Here is a 24,785-nt window from a genome sequence, read left to right as displayed (position 1 = left end):
ATTGGAATTAAACAAAATAACGGAATTTAAAAAAAAAAACGTTTAAAATTTGGCGCGAAAATTTGATGATTTTTAGCCTACCAAAATACATTTTTTATTCAAACTAGAAGGAATTTCCCGTACCATGAACCTCGGTCGAAACGAAAAATTGGAATTAAACAAAATAGCGGAATTAAAAAAAAAAAGGTTGAAATTTGGCGCGAAAATTTGATGATTTTTAGCCTACCAAAATACATTTTTTATTCAAACTAGAAGGAATTTCCCGTACCATGAACCTCGGTCGAAAGAAAAATTGGAATTAAACAAAATAACGGAATTTAAAAAAAAAACGTTTAAAATTTGGCGCGAAAATTTGATAATTTTTGGCATACCTAAATTACATTTTTAAAAAATAGAATAGAAAAACTAGAGATTTATGGTATGCAGCAAAAATATATATAAAAGAAGCTGCAACAAGAATCAAATCGATAAGATGATTTGTCTTCGAATTCTAACTGCAGCAAATTTTGGAAAATTTAGTTTTGAAAAAAGACGCGTTTAAAATTTTTAAGTTGCTAATTTGATCTTTATAAATTAAAAAATATGAAATGGCTGTAATTCAAAAACTATTTGAGATATGCACTTGACATTTTAGTATGTTATTTAGAAAAGTATAGACCATCGAAATTTGCAAAAAGAAAATTGGAATTTTTTCAAAATTTCACACTAGTGGTGCCCGTTAAAAAAACACACATAAACACAAGGTTAAGTGTGCGTGTGTGAGGGGTAAATTTGACGATAAATATCATTGCAAGCGGTATGAATCGATCCTAAGGTTCTCAGTGGTCGGTGGTCTAATGGGGAGGAAGTGAGGGCGTAGTAAGAGAGACAGAGAGAGAGAGAGAGAGAGAGAGAGAGGAGAGAACGTTAAAGGGTGGTGGAACAAGAGAAAGAAGAGAAGAAGTAAAAGGGTTCTCCTCGCGTGTTACGAGTGAGAGGCGATCGTTCGTCTCAACGGATGCAGAGAGAGAGAGAGAGAGAGAGAAAGAAACAGGCTCGTTTACTTTTTATTGTATGCTGCATCTATTTGTGTGTGTGTGTGTATTATATCAAAGTAAAAACGCGTGTGCGCAAACAGTGAGTGGTGGATCTTTCGGTGTGTGTTGCGCTGGCTTCTCCTAGCAGCCATCATCGTCGTCGTTGTCTCCGTAGCAACGCGACAGATAAAACGGCTTTCTCGATGTATCGGGTAAGACGTTCGTTCGCGTGTACGTCGCGTGTACGCGCGTGCCAACTTGAACAATTTTCACCGATCGTCGTCGGGTTTGATCGTTGTATGTACGTTCGTCGTCGTAATTCGACGACGACGAACGACCTAACTTCTTCGACGTAGCCGAATTTACGAGTATGGCAATAATTAAAGAGCTATCGTGAAAAAGTAACAAAAATAAAGGGTAAGGTAAAAAAAAGATAAACAAAAAAAAAAAAAAAAAGAAAAGAAAAGAAAGAAATGATCAGTCGTTCATTTCAATTTTGATCTCATGAAAAGAAAAAAAAAAGTAAGAAAAGAGAGTGGTGCTTACTTGTCTCTTCCCTCTCCTTTCTTCCGGCGAAAGTGGAGCCTTTCCACGAAAGCGATCGATTATCCCAGTGATCGCGAGGTTCCGATTTGCAGGCGTTGTCACGGCGTTGAGAGACGAATCCAGTCGCGCCATTGGTTCGTTGCTGCTTCTCCTTGCTGCAGTAACAACGGCAAGTGTTCAAAATACCAAATTGAAAATAATTCTTTGAAAGAAAAGGCCAAAGTTTTATCGTTCTAAATTCGTGTGTTCCAATTGTCATTGCTGTGCATCAAAGTGAGTTTATTTTTTCTCAAGTTTCAAAGTGGGAGAGGTCTGTTTCGAGCGCGTTCGAGAACGCGTGTCGTCCAAGATGGCTACCGCCGGCAACGCGTCGTCGGCCGGCGGCGAGTCGACTGCCGCTGATAGTAATAACGTTCCTCAATGGAAAAGAGATCTGATATTACGACGAAGACAACAAAATAAAGTTGTTTTATCAAGTAGCAACGGAACAAACGTAAAACTCTTATCAACGGAAGGCGTTGATGTCGCGGCGATAGCAGTTTGTCGTCAAGAACAACGTCAGGATAATAATAATACATCATTGACAACGACAACGACGACGACGACGACAACTTCAACGACAACGATGACAACAATGACGATGAGAATGAAGACGGTAACAACTACTACTACTACTACCACACAAACAACTACCACTACTACTACTACAACTACTACTACAACAACACGTGAGGAAGAAAAGTTCGGTGGTGGTGGTGGTGGTATGAACGAAACTGGTACTATTATTTTTACCGATACTAGTGGTGTTAGTAGTAGTGGTGGTACTGGAAGCGGTGGAATGGGGCCCCTCCCTATCCCCACTATCCCCACTACGATAGGTCCACTAGTTGTCAGAGAGCTCGCTAGTGGCGCTATCCTTTTCCATAGCAGTAATAACTGCGAAAATGACTCAGTGGCGCGCAACATGCGTCTCGAGGCGGATCTTTCACTTTGCTCCGATTCAGAGGATGTAAACGGTGGTGGTGCTAGTGGTGGTGCTAGTAGTGGTGGTGGTGGTGGTGGTGCTAGTGGTGGTTCGATTAAATCCACGGATATGGAACGAAAAATGGAGCATGTCGAAGACGATTATGAGAGCGATGATAATATCCTTGGTACGAGGAGGACACGAGACGTCGGTAATAATTTATTTGAAGAATTTCGTGGTAATATTACGAGCACGGTCAGAGCTGCCACCACCACTGTTGGAATAAAAACGAACGAGGCTGACGCCGAAAGCGATAGCTCCGAGGAATTGCAATACGGTCCTGGCATCGTGAATAAACTTAAAAGCAAATATCTTAACCTTGCACTTAGGGAAACAAACAAAAGTCGAGCAACGGTGCAACGTTTTCGACGTGCTGCTAGTTTGGAAGATTTACTCGATCGTGAGGAAGAATCGACTAACGAGAAAAATTCAGCTGCGACTATTGTCGTTTCCGATAGAAAGTACGCTAAGAGAAACGTTGCCGGTCAAATGAGCAAGACCGGTGGTGATAGATATCGAAATGCCAATCGTGGCAATGAAACGATGAAACGAGCCAGAAGTGTAGAAACTCTCGTTAGGTATAATGCTAATTCTACCTCGATCGATGATACCAATCTCAAGAAGACAAGCATTAACACGAGGATCGTGTCAAGGCAGCAAGATCCCATTAACGATCACATTGTTCTCGTCGATAGGAGCTCCGTTAAAATAGAAAGTCGACTGAGCGATATAGATCGACCCAAGGCAACAAACAAACCGAAAAGAATCAAGCCAGTTTTGGCAGAAACTGAACGGCCTCCACCCGATCTAGTCAAGACGACAATGCGCATATTCGAAGGATCAGCGAAAAAGTTGAAGCCTAAAGGAGACGTTGCAGCTAAGGTAGCAACGTTTAAAACGATCAACGATACTTTTAAAGCGCAAAATCAAAAAAAGGTACTACCTAAACCACCGTTACAGCCTAAACCTTTTGCTAATGGTAATACTAGGACAAATACAACTAATTCATCGTCACCGAAGAAAATTATTTTACCTCAAAAACCAACGGCTGAACTAATAGAGAAAGATGAGGAGTTTCATTTCGATGGTGTTATCACCGATCCCATAGTACAATCAGTTTCTTCTGTAGTTAGCAAGTTTCAGAAGATTGAAAAGTCACATTCACCGTCACCCTCACCTGAACCAACTTTCAACAAGCTTAGGTTTTCTCCAGCACCAAGTCCAGAACCTCAAAATAGGTCAAAAGTTAATGCTCTTGAGATAGGAATTAAATCTCCTCCTTTGACACCTTTATTGTCACCAAGGATCTCTTCTCCAGCTGTTCAGAGTCCATCATCACCTATCAAAGATGCCAATATTCCTCTGCTTCAGAGTTCCAGTCCGATTCGTAAGTCCAGTCCGATTAAAGATAATTTAGAAACTAATAAAGTTATTCAAACACGTACTCGACAGACTGAAAAAGAAATCATCTTATCAACAAGACAAAGGTTGCCAACTCCAAAAACTTCGTCAATTTCAAAAGATCTTTCTATTGAAGAATTAGGATTAGAACCAGAAATAGTAGAAGAAGTAAAAGGTCAAGAAGAAGAAGAAAAAGAAGAAGAAGAAGAAGGACCAACACCAAAAGTTGAAATAGAAGAAGAAGAAGAAGAAGAAGAAAATGAGGATGAGGTGGAGGTAGAGGAGAAAAAAATAGAAAAAGGCAAAGATGTGGAAGATGGGCCAAAAACAATATCTTCCTCAGCTTTAGACAATATTAGCAAAGCTGGTACAACCATGCATTTTAGGTTCAAGGATGAAACTAACAACAGGGAGAAAAATTATTTACCAGGTGTTAAACAAAATGGGAATAGAAAAATAGAAGAAAAATCAACGAGCGTATTAAAGGCTAATACCTGTGATATCAAAACAAATGAAACCTTTGCTGGAACTGTACGGGATCAGGAAATAGGTTCGAGACTTTTTCGTGAAAAATTCACTGTAGATAAAGATGAAAAGAAAAAGAATGATGGAAATGATGAAATTGAGGAAAAGAAGGCTGACAACAAACCTCCAAAGTCTGCTAGCTTAATCAGTTCAACAACAACGTCCTATTCTCAGGGTAATGAATCTAAAACGATAAGGTATCAGAAAAGTGAATCATCCCCACCTCAAAAACAAATTGGTATTATAAGACCACTTGTGTCAACTAAAACTCAGCTTCCTCAACAGAATCTAAGCAATCGAGAGTTAGAGAAAAATCTAATAAATCGTGTTAAGAGTATAGAACAACCAACAAAAGTTGTAGTTAGTTTGAAGAGTGCTGATGAGATACAACCAACAAAAAAATCAACAACTCCCACTGTTGGTAGTGGTATTAGTACTGGAACTGGGACTGGGACTGGGACTGTTGGTAGTGGTGGTGGTGGTGGTGGTGGGGGAGGTCTTTGGGATGCCAAGCCATGGAATCAGCAGAACAACACAATGGTCTTCAATTTTAGCAACAGGAAAGACGTTCCTGATTACATAGAGAACGATGGCCTTATTATCAAAAGGAAACGTGAGAAGTCAAAGGTTTGTATATTATTATTCATTATATTATATTCAAATTGAAGATTATTTTAAATTTAAATATTTGTCAAATGATATAAGTATTATGAAGAAGGTTATACCATGTATAATTAATTAAATTTCATAATTTTAATAATTAAATTTAAAATATTAATATTATTTTATATTTTAAATATTAAAATAATTGTAATCATTCATTTACAAATATTAATAATTTTATATTCTAAATATTATAATAATTTTAATAATTAAATTAATAAATTTTATCATTTTTCTACATATATTTTCTATAGTAAATAATATATATATATATATATATTTTCTATAAAATATTAATTTATATATACATTTTTTAATATATAATAATATAATATAATATTAATTAATAATAATTAATATATAAATATTATATATAATAAATATTATATATATTTATATATTAAATATTATAATATTATGTAATTATATATTATATATATATTAATTATTAATTATTATTAATATTATATATTAAATGTCACATAATATTGAAATTTTATATTATAAATTATAATATTTAAATTTATTTAATAATATAATAGTAATTTAGAACACATAGAGAGCATAATAATATAAAACATTCTGTTCTATAAATAATACAAAATAATTTGTTAAGCATTTGTTCATCTTAGAAAGTAAACAAATATTTCTGATATTTAACTTTGGGGACAATTTGTTCTTCAACGAGATTAACAATTTTTAATATAAATTATAAAATATAAAACAATTATTTCATTATATTCATATTTTTTTTTTTTAATTTAATGTTAATTCTTAAATTAATAACTTACTAAAATTGAAGTTGGAATGTCATAACATTTCGTCACTCTTCAGAGAAATTAATAATTACAATAAGAATGTAGAATATTTTCACTTTCTTCTTTCACGACTCGTTATGCTTCATCATTTCATGTGTGTGTGTGTGTGCGTGTGTGTGTGTGTGTATGTGTGCACAAAGAATTTGAAACGAATCTATTAATGATTCAAGACATGACTTGTCGTGTCTTAACGTTGTCCATTTTTAATATGATTGAGACTACGTTTTAAATACACCTTTCTCTCGATTAACATGAATGATTGATTCCTTAGAATATCATCTAATTAAAATCGTTGTTTTCAATTAATATAAACAGAGATATAAAAACAAAAAAAAACAAACAATTTAAAAAGAAATCAGTTGATTTAACACTAAATATACCACCATTTTCTACCACCTTAGTCAAAATGATTGTTGTATAAAAAAAAATGCTTTTTGAGGTTACCAGTTTTTATTTACTCTTAAGAAAATAACATAAAATATTTAACAATAATAATTTTAATAGATAATTGGATTTATAAACATTTTTAAATTATTTACAGAAATCAATTGTCACATGAAGTAGAAATTTTGAATTAAAATGGCCCCGACCAGTCAAAATGACTGGTCTGATATATCTAGTGTTAATTATTACAATAAATTATAACATTAAATATGCTAATTATAATTTATTTATATTTTAGGATTTATAAATATAAATAAATGATATATATATAAGTATTCAAAGAAAAGTCATAGTTTGATATATTGTAAACTAAATTAAATTTGCATCATTTTACCTATTTATTTATTTATTGCCTCCATAGTGGTGCCCTCTAGTGCAAAAGCTTAAGGAAAAGATATACAATTAATATATATATATATACATCATTTAATATTATAACTAACAAATTTAATTTATATTAATAATTAATATATTTATATTTATAAATCTTAAAATATAAATAAATTAGATTTAGTAATAACCATAGAATATAACCAAGGATATACACAATTGAATCTTTTTCATAATCTTCTGCACTAGAGGGCTCCACTATAGAAACAATAAATAAATAAAATGATGTAAATTTAATTTAGTTTACAATATATCAAACTATGACTTTTTTTTTTTAATACTCATAAATAACATTTATTTATATTTATAAATCCTAAAATATATAAATAAATTATAAGTAACATATTTAAGGTTTTATTTAGTGTTATAATTTATTGTTATAATTATATTGTGTTATAATATTATTGTTATTATTGTGTTATTTGTGTTATATTTATTGTTATTATTATATTATTATTTATTTATTTATTGTTATTATTGTTTTTTATTATTATATATTGATATACATATATATATATCATCATCAAACTTTCACGTGTACTGATTTCTGTCTCTGAATATCTTTAGAACGCTTAATTTAATCGCCAAAACATAAGACACCATTTTTATAGAGCACTTAATTTCCTACAAAAATTTGTATTGCGCATTTTATAATAGTCATTTATTGTCGAGTTATAAAATTCACAAAAAAAAAAAAAAATGAAATTTGTCTGAAAATAATCAAACTTAAATCTTCAATATCATTCAAATGGTGAGGTTTATGGAAAAAATATAAGATACCTTTTTTGTAGAGCATTCAATTTCCTACAAAATTTGTCTCGAACATTTTTCTGTACAATCAATTAATAATGAGGTATGAATTTTATTCTATTGGACTGAAAAAAAAAAATAAAAAACTGCGGCGGAGGATCTTCCTATTAAAATGAAGAGCTCATATTTGTTGAGAATTGTTTTAAGGCCCATTTTTCCGTGGCTCTTGTAAAAAAAAAAAATAATTGATTTTTTTCACTAACACTTGATATAACACCATTTTCAGTATACCTATTTCTACCACACTAGTCAAAATGACTGATGTATATAAAAAAAAATGCTTTTTGAAGCTTGCAGTGTTTATTTACTCTTTAAAAAAATAACAAAACGCTTAATTATTTACAGAAATCAATTGTTACATAAAGTAGAAATTTTGAATTAAAATGGCCCCAACTAGTCAAAATGACTGGTCTGATATATCTGACTATATCTAGTGTGTTAAAAGTTATTATTATATATAACAAATCAAAGCAAATTAAAACTTAACATATTACTAAAAAAAAAAAAAAAAAAAAAAAAAAAACAGATAAGCAGCTATTTTATTATCATCGTCCTTTCAAAGAAAGCAAAAAAAAAAAAAAGAAAAAAACAACTTCGATAAAAATATAAAATCCGCATGGAACTATCATTCTTTTGATATTCAACGTGATTAGGTGTCGTTGTTGAAAGACAAAATCATCAGTTCTTTTTTTTTTCTTCTTTTTTTTTCTTTTTCATCGGTTAACAAAAAAAAAAAAAACTAAAAAACTCTGTATTATTAACATGTCCGTGTGTTACTTAACAATTACGAGATTACGTCGTTATTTATCCCGACGTTACAAACTGTTAATTAACCTTCTCAACCACTGTAATAATTATGCAATTGTGTGCATTAAACTCTCGTGTATAAATACATATACTTTGTCCTGTTTTTTTTTGTTGTTTTTTTTTTTTTTTTTTTTTTCATCAAATTCTTATGCAGCCTATTCTAGTCGTTGAGAGACACAAAGACACAGAGAGACAGAGAGAAAGAGAAAGAGAGACAGAGAGAGAGAGAGAGAGAGAATGGGAAAATATTCATGGAGAATATGTAATTCTTAATTAATTATGGGTAAACAAAAAGTGAAAGTAAAATATTAACCGAGCACGGCATGGCTCAGTCGGTAGAGCGCTCAACTCCCGCCCGGAATTCGCGGGTTTGAGTTCCCGCTCTCCGACATCGAACGAGGGGGGACATGCCCTTGTGCTCGTCGTCGTGGCTTTGGGCTCTCGCGGGCGTCAGAAATGATGCCATTGGGACCCCACCGCCAACATTCGATGTGCTGGGCTTTGGGGGGACCGGACTGTGCTGCACTTCGCACGGAGGACGTGGCTGCCCACGGGAACTACCACAATGATAGGTGCCTCCCCGCAAGGGGCCCGGGCACAATGGTTCAAGGACTGAGCGCCCGGGATAACAAACCGCACGAAAAAAAAAAATGCTAATTAATAGAGCACGGCATGGCTCAGTCGGTAGAGCGCTCAACTCCCGCCCGGAATTCGCGGGTTTGAGTTCCCGCTCTCCGACATCGAACGAGGGGGGCATGCCCTTGTGCTCGTCGTCGTGGCTTTGGGCTCTCGCGGGCGTCAGAAATGATGCCATTGGGACCCCACCGCCAACATTCGATGTACTGGGTTTTGGGGGGACCGGACTGTGCTGCACTTCGCACGGAGGACGTGGCTGCCCACGGGACCACCACAATGATAGGTGCCTCCCCGCAAGGGGCCCGGGCACAATGGTTCAAGGACTGAGCGCCCGGGATAACAAACCACACAAAAAAAAAAAAATATTAACCTCTTTTCCTTTCATTTATATATTTTTGTATTTTTTTTTTTTTTTCATTTTTTTTTGTGGTGGAAATAAAATGATAAGCGTCTTATCTTATCAATTGCACTACCACCAACTCACTTAAATTGCTGAAACTAACGGATGTATAAAAATGCTTATGAATACTCTCCCTTTCTCTCTGTTTCTCTTTCTCTCTGTCTCTCTGACTCTCTTTCTCTCTTTTCTTTTAAAAAAAAAAAAAACTTATAATAGTGCTTATTCAGGTCAAGATAACAATTTTTCATTTCAAACTAACATTTTTTTTTTTTAGGTCACGATAATTTTCATTTCAAATGAACACTTTTTGTCATTTCAAATTAACCTTTTTTTTTTTGTTTTTGTTTTTTGTTTTTGTCGTTTCAAAATAAGAATTTAAAAAAAAAAACAGTTAGAAATAAAATAATGAATGATAATTGAAAAAAAAACTAATTCGCATAGTGTGTTATGTTAATATTTTGAAAATTTAATATGCAATCCTATTTAAAACTATTTATCGAATTAAATTCAAAAAATAATAATCTTTAATTTATTATTAATATTGTCCATTTTGTTAAGGGATGAATCAGTCCCTTTAAATCTAACCAATGAAGAATTCAGATCAATGATAAATAGTTTTCATTGGTAAAAGCCCATTGGTTGATAACGTATTGAAATATGTGTGTTTTTCATATATGTAATACTCCTATATGGACAGTTTCCATAAGTGGAAGCTGTTCCGATAAAGTGAGACAGATAATGTCACCTTCTCTATCCACCGAGCTTCCAACTCAGTTCTGCGCACCCTTTGTGCGCATATGGGAAATAATAATAATTATTAATAATAATTAGTTGTTGAAAATAAAATATTGATAAATTAAAATCACAAATTTTTAAAAATTTAGGATTATTTTTCTGAATTATAATAATGAATAATACTGTAAACACAATTTTAACCACAAAATTATTCTCCAGTTTATGTCTCCACTACTGATATTTTAGAGAAATTTCAAGCATGCGCAGATTCGACAAAGTGTTTCTGAAGAGAGAGAAAATAAATATTGTCGGCACCGTAATGTTGGGACATTCTTTCCCGTATCAACTGCCCATATAGGAGTATTACATATATGGTGTTTTTTTTTTTTTTTTTTTTTTTTTTTTAATGAAAATGTCTTTTTTTAATTTAGTTTGATTAAATTTCAAAAATACTGACAGTTGTGTAGTGGACGTAAATCAAACGCAGTTTTTTTTTTTTTAGAAAATTTATTTATTTTTAAAGATTATTATTTTCTTAATTTAATTACATAAAAATATTGTTTTGTAATATGATTGCACATAAATTTTATAAATTAACATAGCACATTATGTGAATTAGTTTTTTTAAATTATCATTCGTTATTTTATTTCTAATTGTTTCTTTTTTTTTAATTGTTCATTTGAAACGAAAAACAAAGTTCATTTGAAATGAGAAAATGTTATTTTGAAATGAAAAAAAAATGTTAAATTGAAATGAACAAAATGTTATTTTGAAATGAACAAAATGTTCATTTGAAATGAAAAAATGTTCTTTTGAAATGAAAAGAAATGTTCATTCGAAATGCAAAAATATTATTTTGAAATGAAAAAAAAAATGTTCATTTGAAATGAAAGCGTGTTCATTTGAAACGAAAGAAAAATGTTCATTTGAAATGAAAGCATACATTTGAAACGAAATAAAATGTTCTTTTGAAATGAAAAAATGTTATTTTAAAATGATTGCATGTTCATTTGAAATGAAAAAAAAAATGTTTATTTGAAATGAAACATTGTTCATTTGAAACGAAAAAATATTATTTTGAAATGAAAGAATGTTCATTTGAAATGAAAAAATGTTATTTTGAAATGAGAAAAAATGTTCATTTGAAATAAAAAAAATATTATTTTGAAATGAAAAAAAAAATGTTATTTTGAAATGAAAAAAAATGTTCATTTGAAATGAAAGCATGTTCATTTGAAACGAAAAAAAATGTTATTTTAAAATGAAAGCATGTTCATTTGAAATGAAAAAATGTTATTTTGAAATGAAAAAAAAATGTTAAATTGAAATGAAACAAAAAAATGTTTATTTGAAATGAAACATTGTTATTTTAAAATGAAAGCATGTTCATTTGAAACGAAAAAATATTATATTGAAATGAAAGCATGTTCATTTAAAATGAAACATTGTTATTTTGATCTGAAAAACCTATATGTATAATAATAATAATAATAATTCATCGGATTAGTTATGCATGTTAAAGAGAATGTAATTAGGAAGTGAAAAGTAGTTCAATGGGAGTGTTCACAACATCGGTCATTGAAATTCACTAACTTTCACTGTCAACTAATATTATTCAAACTTGACTCGTCATAGTTGTATTATTGTTACTAGTATTTGCTCATTCTCTTCCTTCTAACCCATTTTTTTTTCTTGTTATTATATAATATTATATTTTCCTTCCTTAAAGGGCACCATTCTAGTGTGAAATTTTCAGAAATCGAATTTTTTTTTGTTTTTGTTTTGCATATTTCGATATTATATTATTCGATATTACAATTAATACATACACATAAATATAATATATATATATATATATATGTGGGACGGACGTCTCCATGCCAAACTTGATAAGCATTCGTGGAAGGGAACTGGTCGGTGGGCCCTGGATAGCTCAATTGGTTAAAGAGCAGTCGCCCGGAAAGCGAAAGATCCGTGGTTCGAGTCCCGGTCCAGTCAGTCCAGCGGTCCAGTTTTTTTTCACGAATCTTACATATATATATATATATGTAGGGATAATTTTATTTAGGGAGAGAGGTGCGAGGTGAACATACACCCAGTTTAATCCTACTAATAAGATTTATTTAAAACAGGTATTAGAAAAAGTACAGTACTAGTTTCACAATCTTACGGTTACAACTTAGATGAGCGACTGAATTCTTACGACTGTTACAACTGATACAACTGCGACTGTTACCGTTCTACTTCTACGACTTACTACTTTACTTCTACGACTGAGACTGCCCCTTTCTTATTTCTTTCCATGTCTTTTATATCAGAAATCACCTACACCCCTTTTGAGAGGGAAGAAGCTTACAAATCTTACTGACCAATAGCATAAGGATCCACCCCATAGTCCACCGACAGGTACAGCCTATGGTTTTCGGTAGTGGGAACTATGCATACAGAAACTTAATCTAGCACATCGGAATGTTACCCTTTTTATGGCATCGCATATGTTTACACAGGTATCTGAAATTCTTCAAAAGGTCCCAACACTGCACACATGGTTTTTTATTACACCAATATCCTAATAACCCTTTAGGTTCGTTTATGGTTTTATGGCCTACCTAATCTTTTCTTTTAGTCTGAATAGAGTTTTCCTTTTCAATAAAATAAGATCCACAGAAAGGACTGAATACTAGTTTTTGTCTACCTCTGCTACTCTTAAAACTCTCCTACATATATATACTAATCGTTCAAAAGATATTCAGAGACAGAAATCAGTACACATGAAAGTTTGATGATGAATATCTTTAGAACGCTTAATTTAATCGCTAAAACATAAGACATCATTTTTATAGAGCACTTAATTTTCTACAATAATTTCTATTGTGCACTTTTTAATAATCATTTATTGTCGAGTTATAAAATTATTCATCAACAAAAATGAAATTTGTCTTATATTTGTCTAATCAAACTTAAATCTTCAATATCATTCAAATGGTGAGGTTTACAGAAAAAGTATAAGATACCTTTTTTGTAGAGCATTAAATTTCCTACAAAATTTGTCTGAAACATTTTTCTGTACAATCAATAAATAATGAGGTATGAATTTTATTCTATTGGACTGAGATAAAAAAATAAAAAACTGCGATGCGGAGGATCTTCCTATTAAAATGAAGAGCTCATATTTGATGAGAATTTTTTTAAGGCCCATTTTTCCGTGGCACTTGTAAACAAAAAAAATAATTGATTTTTTTGACCCACCCTAATATATATATATATATATATATATATATAATTACATTTATTATTATATGTAAATATATTATCAATGGCGGGTGTTGGTATTTGCGACAATAAACTTCCGAGCTCCTAATGCAAATTAATAATAATAATGTAAATATATTATATTATACATAATAATATTTTTAGTTATTAAAAATATTAAATTTATAATAATATATATTTATAATATTTATATATGATCATGTAATATAATTACATGTAATATTATATATTAATATATTATATTATATATAATATATTTATTATTAATAATATCTTAATAAGTTATTAAATAATTCTAAATATTTTTAATATTAACTGTATAATATATACAATTTATTATATAAATTTGATTCCACATTATCTATTCTCAATTTTCTATTCATTGAAAATATATAAGAAATATATTTATTTTTTTCAAGGGCACCACTGATACTGTAAAATTTCAAATTAATCGAATTATATTTGTTTTACATAGTTCGATAGTCTGTACCTTTAAAAATAACACACTCAAATTTCAAGTACATATCTCAAACAGTTTCTAAATTACAGTCATCTAATATTCCTTCATTTATAACGATCAAATCACTAACTTAAACTTTAAACGCGTTTTTCTCAAAACTATTAGGTAGACCGGAAAGTAATGTCGCTTTTTAACCTCAAAATTCGAACGAATAAATTTGTCAAACTACTTTTTATTATTAATCAATAATTCAATTATTTATATTAAATTAATTAATCACGTTATCAACAATCTTTTTCTATCTGATATGCAAATTTTTAATATCGTAACGATAAAAATCAACAATCGGTTTTTTGATTGAAATATTAATATGATAATTTGACGTGCGTAGTAACGACATTACTTTTCGGTCCTCCTAATACATTTTGCAAATTTGCTGCAGTTAGAACTCGAGGACAAATCATCCGATCGATTTGATTCTTGTTGCAGCTTCTTTTATATATATTTCTGCATACCATGAAACCTCCAGTTTTTCGATCAAATAAAAAATGTAATTTTGGCAGGGCCCAAAAATCATCAAATTTTGGCGCGAAATTTGAAACGTTTTTGTTAAAACCCCGCAATTTTGTTAAATTTCAATTTTTCGTTTCGACCGAGGTTCATGGTAAGGGAAATTCATTCTAGTTGAATAAACTTTTTGGTTTTTTTGATTTCATGCACTGTGAAGGTTGCCATAACTGCAGCAGTGGGGAGGGGCTTGGAAGATTTTGAATAACTCGCCTATTTTTCAATATTTTGATCCAAAAATTTAGTCATGTGTTCATTAAATATCCAAGAATATCTCCTTCAAAAATGAAAACATTTCATGCAGTAGTTTTCTTTAAAAAAAAAAAAAAAATTCCGAAAAATCAGCTTTTTATCAAATGGTCACCATAATGGTCTATCTATTATAAATGCATGTATAAATAAGGAAGAAATTGGGAACGTTCCTTTATGGTCCCTGACTTACTTCTTCGGTCCAATGATTTTCTAAGCCATAGCTTCGTCGTTCGTAGATCCAACAAAAATTAGAATCAACCGTTTTAACATTGACTATATAATTATATTAGGTGGACCGAAAAATAATGTCACTTTAATCTCAAATTCAAACAAATAAATTTTCAACGAATTTTTATTTTTAATCAATAATAATAATAATATAATTCATCCGCATTATCAACAACTTTTTCACCATCTGGTATGCAAATTTTTAATACCTGATAAAAATCATTGGAATTTTGTTTTTTATTCAAATATTAAAATTGACATGTGTATTTGCAAAACGATATTACTTTCTGGTTCCCATAATATTTTTATGATGGTTTTAATAAATCATCTAGAAAATCATTTCTCATACTGGAATAATAAGTGATAATTATTTCAATATGATTAATGGTGTTATCTTATTATATATATATAATAATAATAATAATAATAATAATATTAATAATAATATTAAATATAATATTTATTTTTATATATTATGTATTTATTATTTTTTTGTATATATTATGTTTTTATAAATTTTATTTATATATTATTATGTTTTTATATTATATATTTTTATATTATTTTATTATTATATATTATAATATAAAATATTAATATATATATATATTATATATATTTATATATTATATATTTTTGTATTATTTTATTATTTTTTTTTATATGTTTTTTCTTTTTTTATAAATTTTATTTTTATATTATTTATATTTTATTAATTATATATTATTTATATATTTATTATCATTATATAATAAATATTTTTGTAATATTTTATTATATTCCTATTACATATTATAATATATAATATTAATAAAATATTAATAATAATAATAATAATAATAATATTATTATTATTATTATTATTATTATTATTATTATTATCTTATATTATATTATGTTATATATATAAATTGTCTGATTTATATATAATATATATATTTATTAATTTATATTATATATATATATATATATACATATTTTTTTTTTTTCGATAAATATAAATTTTATTATCGGAATATTGTCAAAGGTCGATAGCAGTAATATAATCTTTCCGAGTATACCGATAAGATTAACTGAAATCCAATGAGATAAAAAAGAAAACGAAAAAAAAAACACAAATTCAAAGGTAGAATTTGAAATCGTAATAGTACACGTTCGTGTGTGTGTGTGTGTGTGTGTGTGTGCAAAAACGTTGTATCGCATTAATTCGAAGTTGGATCTAAAACGACGATTTCGATCAGCAAGAAATACTTAGCAATAGTGGAATACCGTAACGGTTATCGAGAGAAATTGGGTCAAGGATTTCTTCTCCGCGCGGAAATTCAATTACCACCACTGCCAAAGCTATAAGAGAAAGACCACCATAATAACATATCGTGATGCTCATTGCTATCTAAAAGAAACAACCAAAAAAAAAAAAAGAAAAGATATAGAAATAGAAAATACAGATCTCCCTTTTACAACACGGTTGATAGGTTCCTAGAAAATGCCGTGTTGTTTGAAACCGTGTTGTTTGAGACCCAGAGCCAATGCAAAAAGGGGGCTTACCTTCCGAAAACTTTTTCAAAACTACAAATATTTTTTTTTTTTTTTTTTAAATAAACAACTTAATTTTTATTAAAAATATAAATGTATGAACAATACAAAACAAAAAAAACGTGCGTGTAGATTACACGTGTTAGCAGTGAAACCTTCAAAAATCTAAGTTTCGAGAGAATCTGACGAATGCACAGTTTTAAAAGTAAGATAATTGTGTATAGTGGCGTTCAGGGCAACGAAAGGGCGCACGAGCTTGCCAGACTTGGAGCTTCACGGCACGATGTATCTGGCAAGCCAATACCACATCAGCGTGTCAGAGGGGCTCATGCGGTGGAGGTCTAAGAAGTGGGCTACGGACCGCTTCAGGGATCTCTGGGTGCAAGGCCCTGGCATGAGGCACACGAAGGCTCTGTTTTCAGGGCCTTCGGAGGAGCTAGGTACCGAGCTGATCAACCTGGACCGAGCCCAATTGAGGCTGGTGGTCACCGGGCACTGGCACCTTAGAAAGCACCTTACGCGACTGGGCCTTGCACAAGACTCGGTCTGCGGCAGGTGTGGCGAAGGAGAGGATACCCCCCTCCATCTCATAACTCAATGCGTTGGGCTCGTGGGCGTCAGAAATGATGTCCTTGGGACCAGCGACAACATTCGATGTGATGGGTTTTGGGGGGACCGGACTGTGCTGCACTTCGCACGGAGGACGTGGCTGCCCACGGAACCGCTATGGTCATAGATTTTTCCCCACAAGGGGCCCAGGTACAATGGTCCAGAGACTGAGCACCCGGGTAAACAAACCTCAAGATATAAAAAAAAAAAAAGATAATTGTGTAAAATTGATTTATTATAATATTGTTACCATATATAACAAAATCCACCCCAATGATCTTGGAGGTAGATGACAAAAAACTATCAATTTCTAAGTTTAATCCATTCAGATGGAATGCTGAATGCGATAACCATAGATAGAATCGAAAATGGTAGAATGTTTGTCGACAGAAAGATACGCCGTCCTAACCTAAGTAAATATAAGATATATTTTTTTTGAAACTCAGGTAGATAAATTTTTTCTTCCACACTTTGAATATGAGATATCTTTATTATGGGTTAGCACACACAAGTATTTCTTTTTGTGTTGCAACCTGTAAATGCTGTTAAAGAAGGGAACAATTGTGTTCTTTTTTTTTTCGTTTCATCTAGTTTGAGATTACAACGATTTTAAAATCTATTTTTTTATTTTTGTCGTTTTAAGGGTTCATTCTGGTTTTTACGCCGAAAAAAAGGCTATTTTTACGATTTCTTTTTTAGGCTTTGTAGAATACATATACATATGAAAGTTGTTGGGTATGATAAATACACTCTAGATGTACGAGAAAACAATTTTTTTTTTATTGTTTTTAACATATTTTGACATTCAAAATGGCTGACAAACGTGAACCCTTCAAAAGTAGGTATGCTGTTGGCGGGCATCGAAATTTGAGAACGGTTGATTTAAAACAAAAAAATTAAACGGTTTTAAATTCAGTATGACAATGGCTATCGGGTATGCTAAAACTATCAATTTTTATGAAAACAAAACAAAATGACGGCCATTTTTTCGAAAAATAAAAAAATCAACGATTTTTTTCGCACTTTTTTGTAAAAAAAAATAGTAAAAATTAATATTTTGACTTGATTATAGCATGCGAGATAGCCATTCATGTTTAGAGTATGTGGTTAAAATTTCAGAAGGATCGGTTGAGTAGTTTCAGAGATATCATGCCCGCCAATCGAAACAAACGTTGTTTCGAGAAAAACGGGTTTAAAGTTTTTTTTAACAAATTTTTAAAAAGTCTGACTTTACCTTATTCTGCGATGCCTGCCCCATACAGTATGCCTTCTGCTTCTTCAAAATACTCATTATCTTCAACTCTAACCTTTTTTCGTTGTGTCCTGGCCTCTATCAAAGATTCTCCGCTCAAACGATTGGTTGAGCGCGGTTACTAACGTAATTGACTGCGATAGGGCCAAGTTTTATCCCCAAAATGTGCATTATTTTCAGTATTGGATCAAAACCTTCGTTGAATATACAAGATGCCAATTTACAAGCTATTTCAACAATTTTTTTTACCATTCAATAGGTGTTTAGGCACCATAGCCCAAACGCATTTGTTGAAGCATTCATTATTATTTTAAATTTGTGGGCACCTAAACATCTTTCAAGTAATTCTGTTTTTGTCAGGTCAACATCAACCTTTTGTTTTTTGCAGCTATATTCATGCAGAGACATTTCCACTTACACAATCGCAGATAGTTTGTCTCCTCTATCTGTAATATCTCTATGTGTTTGAATCGCAAAATAATATACTTAAACTGCTCGAATCGTTCTAAAATTTTTTTATGATAATTCTACATATGTCTACTTTCGAAAAATGCAAAAAAAAAAAAAAAAATTAAAATTGATCTTTTCAAAATGATAAACCAGAATGAACCCCTTAATTTATTTCTTCGTCGTCACTGCTCAATTTAATCAACCGAGAACGTTTTTTTCGGTGAAATGATATCGTCTTCACTTTCAGAACGTTTTTTTTTTTTTTACTTAAACTTCTTGCATCTTCTTTCCTCTTTAAAAAAAAATCTGTAATTTGCTTGTTGTTTCTTATTAAATCATTGTAAATTTTTTGGTATGGTGCTAGACAGTTTTGAAGCTCCATTTTAAATTTTAGGCTTCTTTCTGCATTCAAAAAAAAATGACTCGAGATTTTTAGCTAAGCTTCTTGTAATACTTTTAATGTTAACTTATTAACAGTACAATCTTCATCAGTGCTAGTATCCTCAGGATCGATTTGATTTACAATTTCGGATACCATTTCCATCAAATCCACTTCGTCAACTTCTTCTTCCACTAATAAACCTTGAACGTTCACAATAGCCATTCCCACAAAACCTTTGCCTCCGATTGATTTAGCAAGTTCTAATATGCCACGAATTTCATTTTGTGACGATTCACGCACGTTTTCTATTTTAAGTTAGTTACCCCCCTGTGAAGACCGAAATTTTAATGATTTTTCATGAATTTTTTTTGAATAGGAAAACAAAATGCGATCGTTTGGAAATTTTAATATGTTTTTATTAGTATCTTAAACTATACAAAAAAAATTTTTTTTTAAACTAATTGGGACAATATTTGTCCCTTTTTCTTAACGTCAAATTAGAGTCCCCAAATTCAATTTGCGGAAGCACAGAGCCTTTGTAGACGTCTGAAACAAAAAAACTAAAAATACTTATTATTCTTTAGGCTTAATTATAGACATGATACCAACAATATGTATATTTTTTTTCAAATAAAAACAAAATGACGGACGTGTGAAAAAAAATTTTCAAAATTGGTGCTGTTTCTTACCTTTAATTGTTTAAAAATATATATTTATTATTAAAAAGTTAAAGATTTTTGAGGTTCCAGTCATCAGAATATGTGTAAAGAATAACTTGTAAAAATTTTAGCCTAATCAGTTCTATAGTTTTTAGTGAGTGCTATCCGCAAAATTTCAGAAACGTAGTTTCGAGAAAAACGCGTTTAAAGTTTTGAGAACAGATTTTTTATAAAATAATTATACTAACATTATTCTGCTATGCCTGGTGCATACAGTAGTCCTTCAGCTTTCTCATAATTATCATTTTAAACAGCTTTGAGAACCCTACGTAGGTTTTGGCCTCTTTAGAGTAAGCTTCTGTAGATTTTTCGCTCTCAAAATACGAGCATTATCAACGGTGTCGACGTAGTTTCTGGCTGTTTGATCAATGTATTTAACGTATTTCAAACCATAACGCTTCTCAGAACGCTTGAACATTTCAGAAACACTGTCGACCTCCATTTTGCCACTGCTACCCTCGTGATTTGCTGTGCATTCATTTTTGTGATCTTCAGATAAACTGTCAACTTTGATGGGGTTTTTTGTTGCTAAATACTGACATGCTTTACATATGCTTCATTTTTCTATCATATCAATTATTTTATTCGAAAATTTGCTTATCAACAACACAATACCTAACAGAGAGTAAATAGAGGCAACAAAATAGAGGCGTTCTGAGTTATACACACTACGGCGCGCTCCATACTTTCGGTTATAACTTTGAGAATACTTTGAATATCGGTCTGAAATTTTCGAAGCATAATTTGGAAATGTTTGTCTTACGAAATATGTAAAAAAAAAAAAAATTCGATTTTTTTCAATCGAGACAGGGGGGTACTACCTTAAGGGGACGTTCTACTCGAAGCACCTAAAAAAAAGGCTATTTTCGCGAATTTTTTCCAAGAAAACTGTAAAAAATACCGATATAAAAGTTGTTGGGTTTGTTAAATTGAGTCTTAAACTATATAAATGAATTTTTGTTTTTTCATTTTAATTAATTTTTTATTGCAAAAACAGTAGTTTAAAAAAACACCTTAAAACTTTAGTGCTTTGGTAGCTCCATCAGAACTTGAGAATGGCTTACCTGAAACATAAAAGTAAAATGGTTTTATATTCTGTATGACTTCAGCTACAAAGTAACAGTAATATATGAAATTTGTATCAATAAATAAAAAAATGGTGGACAAATTACAAAAAAACGTAAATATGACCTTTTTTTTTCATTGTTTTTGACTAAAAATAAATAGTAAAAATTGAAATATAAGAAAAGACTTACCGTCACTTTGTTACAGCTCATGTGTAGAATATGTGGATTAAATTTTATAAGAATCGGTTTACTGGTTCGTGAGATACGATGGAGCTAGTATTCCAAAACGTAGTTTCGAGAAAAACGCGTTTAAAGTTTTTTTTTTACTTAAAATCGTGAAAAAATTCTTACCTAAACTTAATCTGCGATGCCTGGACCGTACAATAGACCTTCTTCTTGTTCATATTCTTCAATTTCTTCCAGTCTTGCCTTCTTCCACTTTGATCTGGCATTTTTTGAGCACTCAGAGCTTCGACGGTTCGCAGATTCGATACGTCGGTCGTCGCGTCTTTTAGCAAAGTCGATCGCTCCTGGCCCAATTTTCATGCCCATCGTTTCCATTATCTTCATCACTGTTCGAAATCCTTCGTTGAAGATACATGCCGAAACTTTGCACGCCATTTCAACAACTTTTTTGCTGTTAAACATGTGTTTAGGTACCATGTGCCTTAGATTTGAGGTACTTTCACCAGTCGATGGAACACTTAGAATGCTTCGGCTTGGCATCAGTCGAAATTTTGTGGTAGTATCCTGCCCAAATCTCGTTACGCATATCCTATGAAGAATTCAAATTTCTTCTGACTGTTAAACCGTAGATCTCTGAGAGTTCTTTCATCAATTTGATTGTAAATTTTTCGTTTTGACTTCAGGAACTTTTTTCACAACAGTCATTTTTCTCTTCACTACTGTTTTTGCTACAGTTCTTATTTTTTTTTTTTTGGCGGTTAGGCGTTTTTCTTTTAAATTTTCTTCTTTTGTATGAGAGCTTTTCTTGCCTTATTAGCGCGCTTAAAAATACGTTTTGTCACATGCAAAATACACTTCAACTTTTTAACAATGAAATCTTTACCATATGGATGATAATAAAGCAGCATTTTAAAAGTCTTGAAGTCTCCGTAGCCGATATAAGAACCGTGCGCGCCGAACGCTTAGGAGAGCGGTCCGAGATAGTAACGTTCAGGCAGCAAAAAAATGTAGTTAGAGACATCGGATCTTTTTGAAATTTTAACACAATATTTCTACATATATATACATTCGAAAAATGTAAAAAAAAAAAAAAAATTAAAATTTTTAAAAATTGCTGAGTAGAACGTCCCCTTAACCCTTTCACTACTACGGGTGACTATAGTCACCCGCCACAAAACGACACCCGCACACGACGGGTGACTATAGTCACCCGTCACATGATGCCACCTATACGCGACGGGTGACTATAGTCATAGACTATAGTCACATAATTATGAACACAAATCATTTTGTTTCTAAAAGTAATGTCACAAAGTCGTTTTTGATACAAAAGGCTCCGAATGCTAAAGACTGCGCGCGCTTAATGTTCCCACTTTCGGTATGGCGCTCCGTTCTAGACGAGGTACTTCGCGGCGAGGCCCACCGTAGCGAAAGGGTTAACTGAAGAGAGTCATATCTTCTTCCAACTTACATTTAACGATGATGTTTTCAGTTCACAGCAGCGTGAGACACTTGTTTTCAGGCCATGCTGATGAAAAGAAATACTTTCCGCAAGACTGTATCTTTAAGGGGACACGTCACCTTCGAGTGTAAAAAAAAGCGGTTTTTTTGTGAATTTTTTTTTGCAGCCAATTTTATTAATATCAATACAAATTTTTGGTATATGTAAGTTATATATCTGAATTATATTTATAAATTTTGTGTGTGTAAAAATATTGTAAATTGTGTTGTCTGTGGCCACTTTTCTAAGAGTCCAAAAAAAAAGGTGATTTTCGGTGGCCCTCACTGGCAAAAATTGGTTCATCATAAACAAAAAAAACTGAGTGTTATCCTTTAGTAGAGATGTTGGCGCAGGGAATGAACGAAAGGAAATTTTGATTTTTTAATTTTTTTCAAAATAGTCGACTTCTTACGAAAAAATTGACATTTTTGCAGAAATATCGCCGAGTTTTTGAAGAAGAGAAAAAAATGGGCATTTTTTCGAAAAATCCTTTTGTTCATTCTCTAGATACGTGTATCTAGTATTACTGTACAAAATTTGGTAAGGATCGGATAAATGGTCTGGCCACTGTTTTAAAAACGCGAATAGGAGAAATTAACGTTTAAAGTTTTAGACACTTACTTACAGCGCTACGGCGGGCTTCGTTTAAACTACTACAGTTTCGTAAATAATAAGCAGATCTTTACCAAAATTTGAAGAAATATTTTTGAAATAATACTCTTTCAGAAAATCGAAAAAAAACAAATCGATTTTTTTGTTGACGTGTCCCCTTAAGACGGTAAGCCTCGCCGCGACTGTAAAAGTACAGTGTTGTAAAAAGGTTTTTTGAAAGAGAAAACCGTTTCATAGGATGCCGTATTTTGTAGGAGAGTTCTCGAATTATGAATCGTGTTATAGCTATATCGTGTTGTTATAGGATTTGCCGTAATTTGTGAATCGTGTTATAACGAAACCGTGGTGTTGGAGGGATACCTGTAAATATTTACATAAGTATTGCATGGTTTCTCTCGATAGCATAAAATATGTATCAGTTTACGTTTTTTCTTTTCATTACTAGTAGGTTGTGTTAATTTTCAATCGATAACGTACTACCAGGTGACTCATCATGCACAACAGACGATGATGCACGCGACACGCAACGCCACGAAAAAAAAAAAAAAAACCTTTCCTTTGAGGGGACGTGTTTTGTATCGTCTTACTTTTTTTTTTTTTTTTCACTTTCCAATATCATTCTCTCTGCTATATTAAATATAATATATATGTAATATATAATATATAAAAATAATATATAAAAAGTAATATATAATATATAAAAGTAATATTATATAAATATAATATAATATAATATAAAAATATACATTATATTAAAATATAATAAAAGTAATATATAAAGTAATATATAATATATAAAATAGTAATATATAAAAGTATATATAATATATATATATATATATATATAAATATTTAAAAAAATAAATATAATATAAAAAAATAATATATAAAAAAATGTTATATATTAATATAAAATATTATAATTAATATCAAATTTAATTAATATAATGTATTGTTAATATAGAACATTATATTCTATAAATACAATAACATAAAATAGTTTGTAAACATTTGTTTTATCTTATTAGAAAGTAAACAAATATTTTTGATAATTTACTTTTGATAATTTTGTTTTTTTCAACGAGATTAAAAATTTTTAATATAAATTATAATATATAAAACAATTATTTCATTATATTCATATTTTCTAAATTTAATGTTAATTTTCAAATTAACTTACTAAAATTGAAGTTGAAATGTCATAACATTTCGTCTATCACGTCAGAAAAATTACTAATTATGATAAGAACGTAGAATATTTAATAAAAAAAAATATTTAATATAATAATAAATATAATATATAAAAATAATATATAATATATAAAAAATAATATATAATATATAAACAAAAATATAATAAATAAAAATAATATAATATAATATATAAAAATAATATAGAAAAAAATATTTAAAATAAATATGATATATAAAGATATAATATGTGATATATACAAAATAATTTATAATATATAAAC

General features: G+C 30.7%; 2 protein-coding genes across 2 annotated transcripts in view; one reads left to right on the top strand and one right to left on the bottom strand.

Annotated features, from left to right (window-relative positions):
- The first annotated feature begins 28 nt into the window (after window positions 1–28).
- bif (protein phosphatase 1-binding protein bifocal) overlaps window positions 29–24,785 on the top strand; it is a 51,281-nt gene continuing 26,524 nt past the window's right edge. Inside the window, exon 1 of the mRNA XM_015330539.2 lies at window positions 29–5,139. Coding sequence (XP_015186025.2) covers window positions 1,912–5,139 — 3,228 coding nt within the window. The 5' untranslated portion in view covers window positions 29–1,911. The remainder of the gene's footprint in view (window positions 5,140–24,785) is intronic.
- Window positions 20,778–22,763, bottom strand: LOC149032892 (uncharacterized). Its single transcript, XM_089171635.1, has 2 exons — window positions 21,363–22,763; window positions 20,778–21,008 (listed from the first exon to the last, which is right to left on the bottom strand). Exon 1 carries the CDS (start codon window positions 21,735–21,737, stop codon window positions 21,369–21,371), a length of 369 nt encoding a protein of 122 aa, XP_089027761.1. The 5' UTR covers window positions 21,738–22,763; the 3' UTR covers window positions 20,778–21,008; window positions 21,363–21,368.

The sequence above is a fragment of the Polistes dominula genome, unplaced genomic scaffold, assembly GCF_049000335.1.
Source record: "Polistes dominula isolate Pdom_NZ unplaced genomic scaffold, Pdom_raw_medaka contig_26, whole genome shotgun sequence".
Taxonomy (NCBI): domain Eukaryota; kingdom Metazoa; phylum Arthropoda; class Insecta; order Hymenoptera; family Vespidae; genus Polistes; species Polistes dominula.
This window is presented reverse-complemented; position numbering and strand designations above follow the sequence as displayed.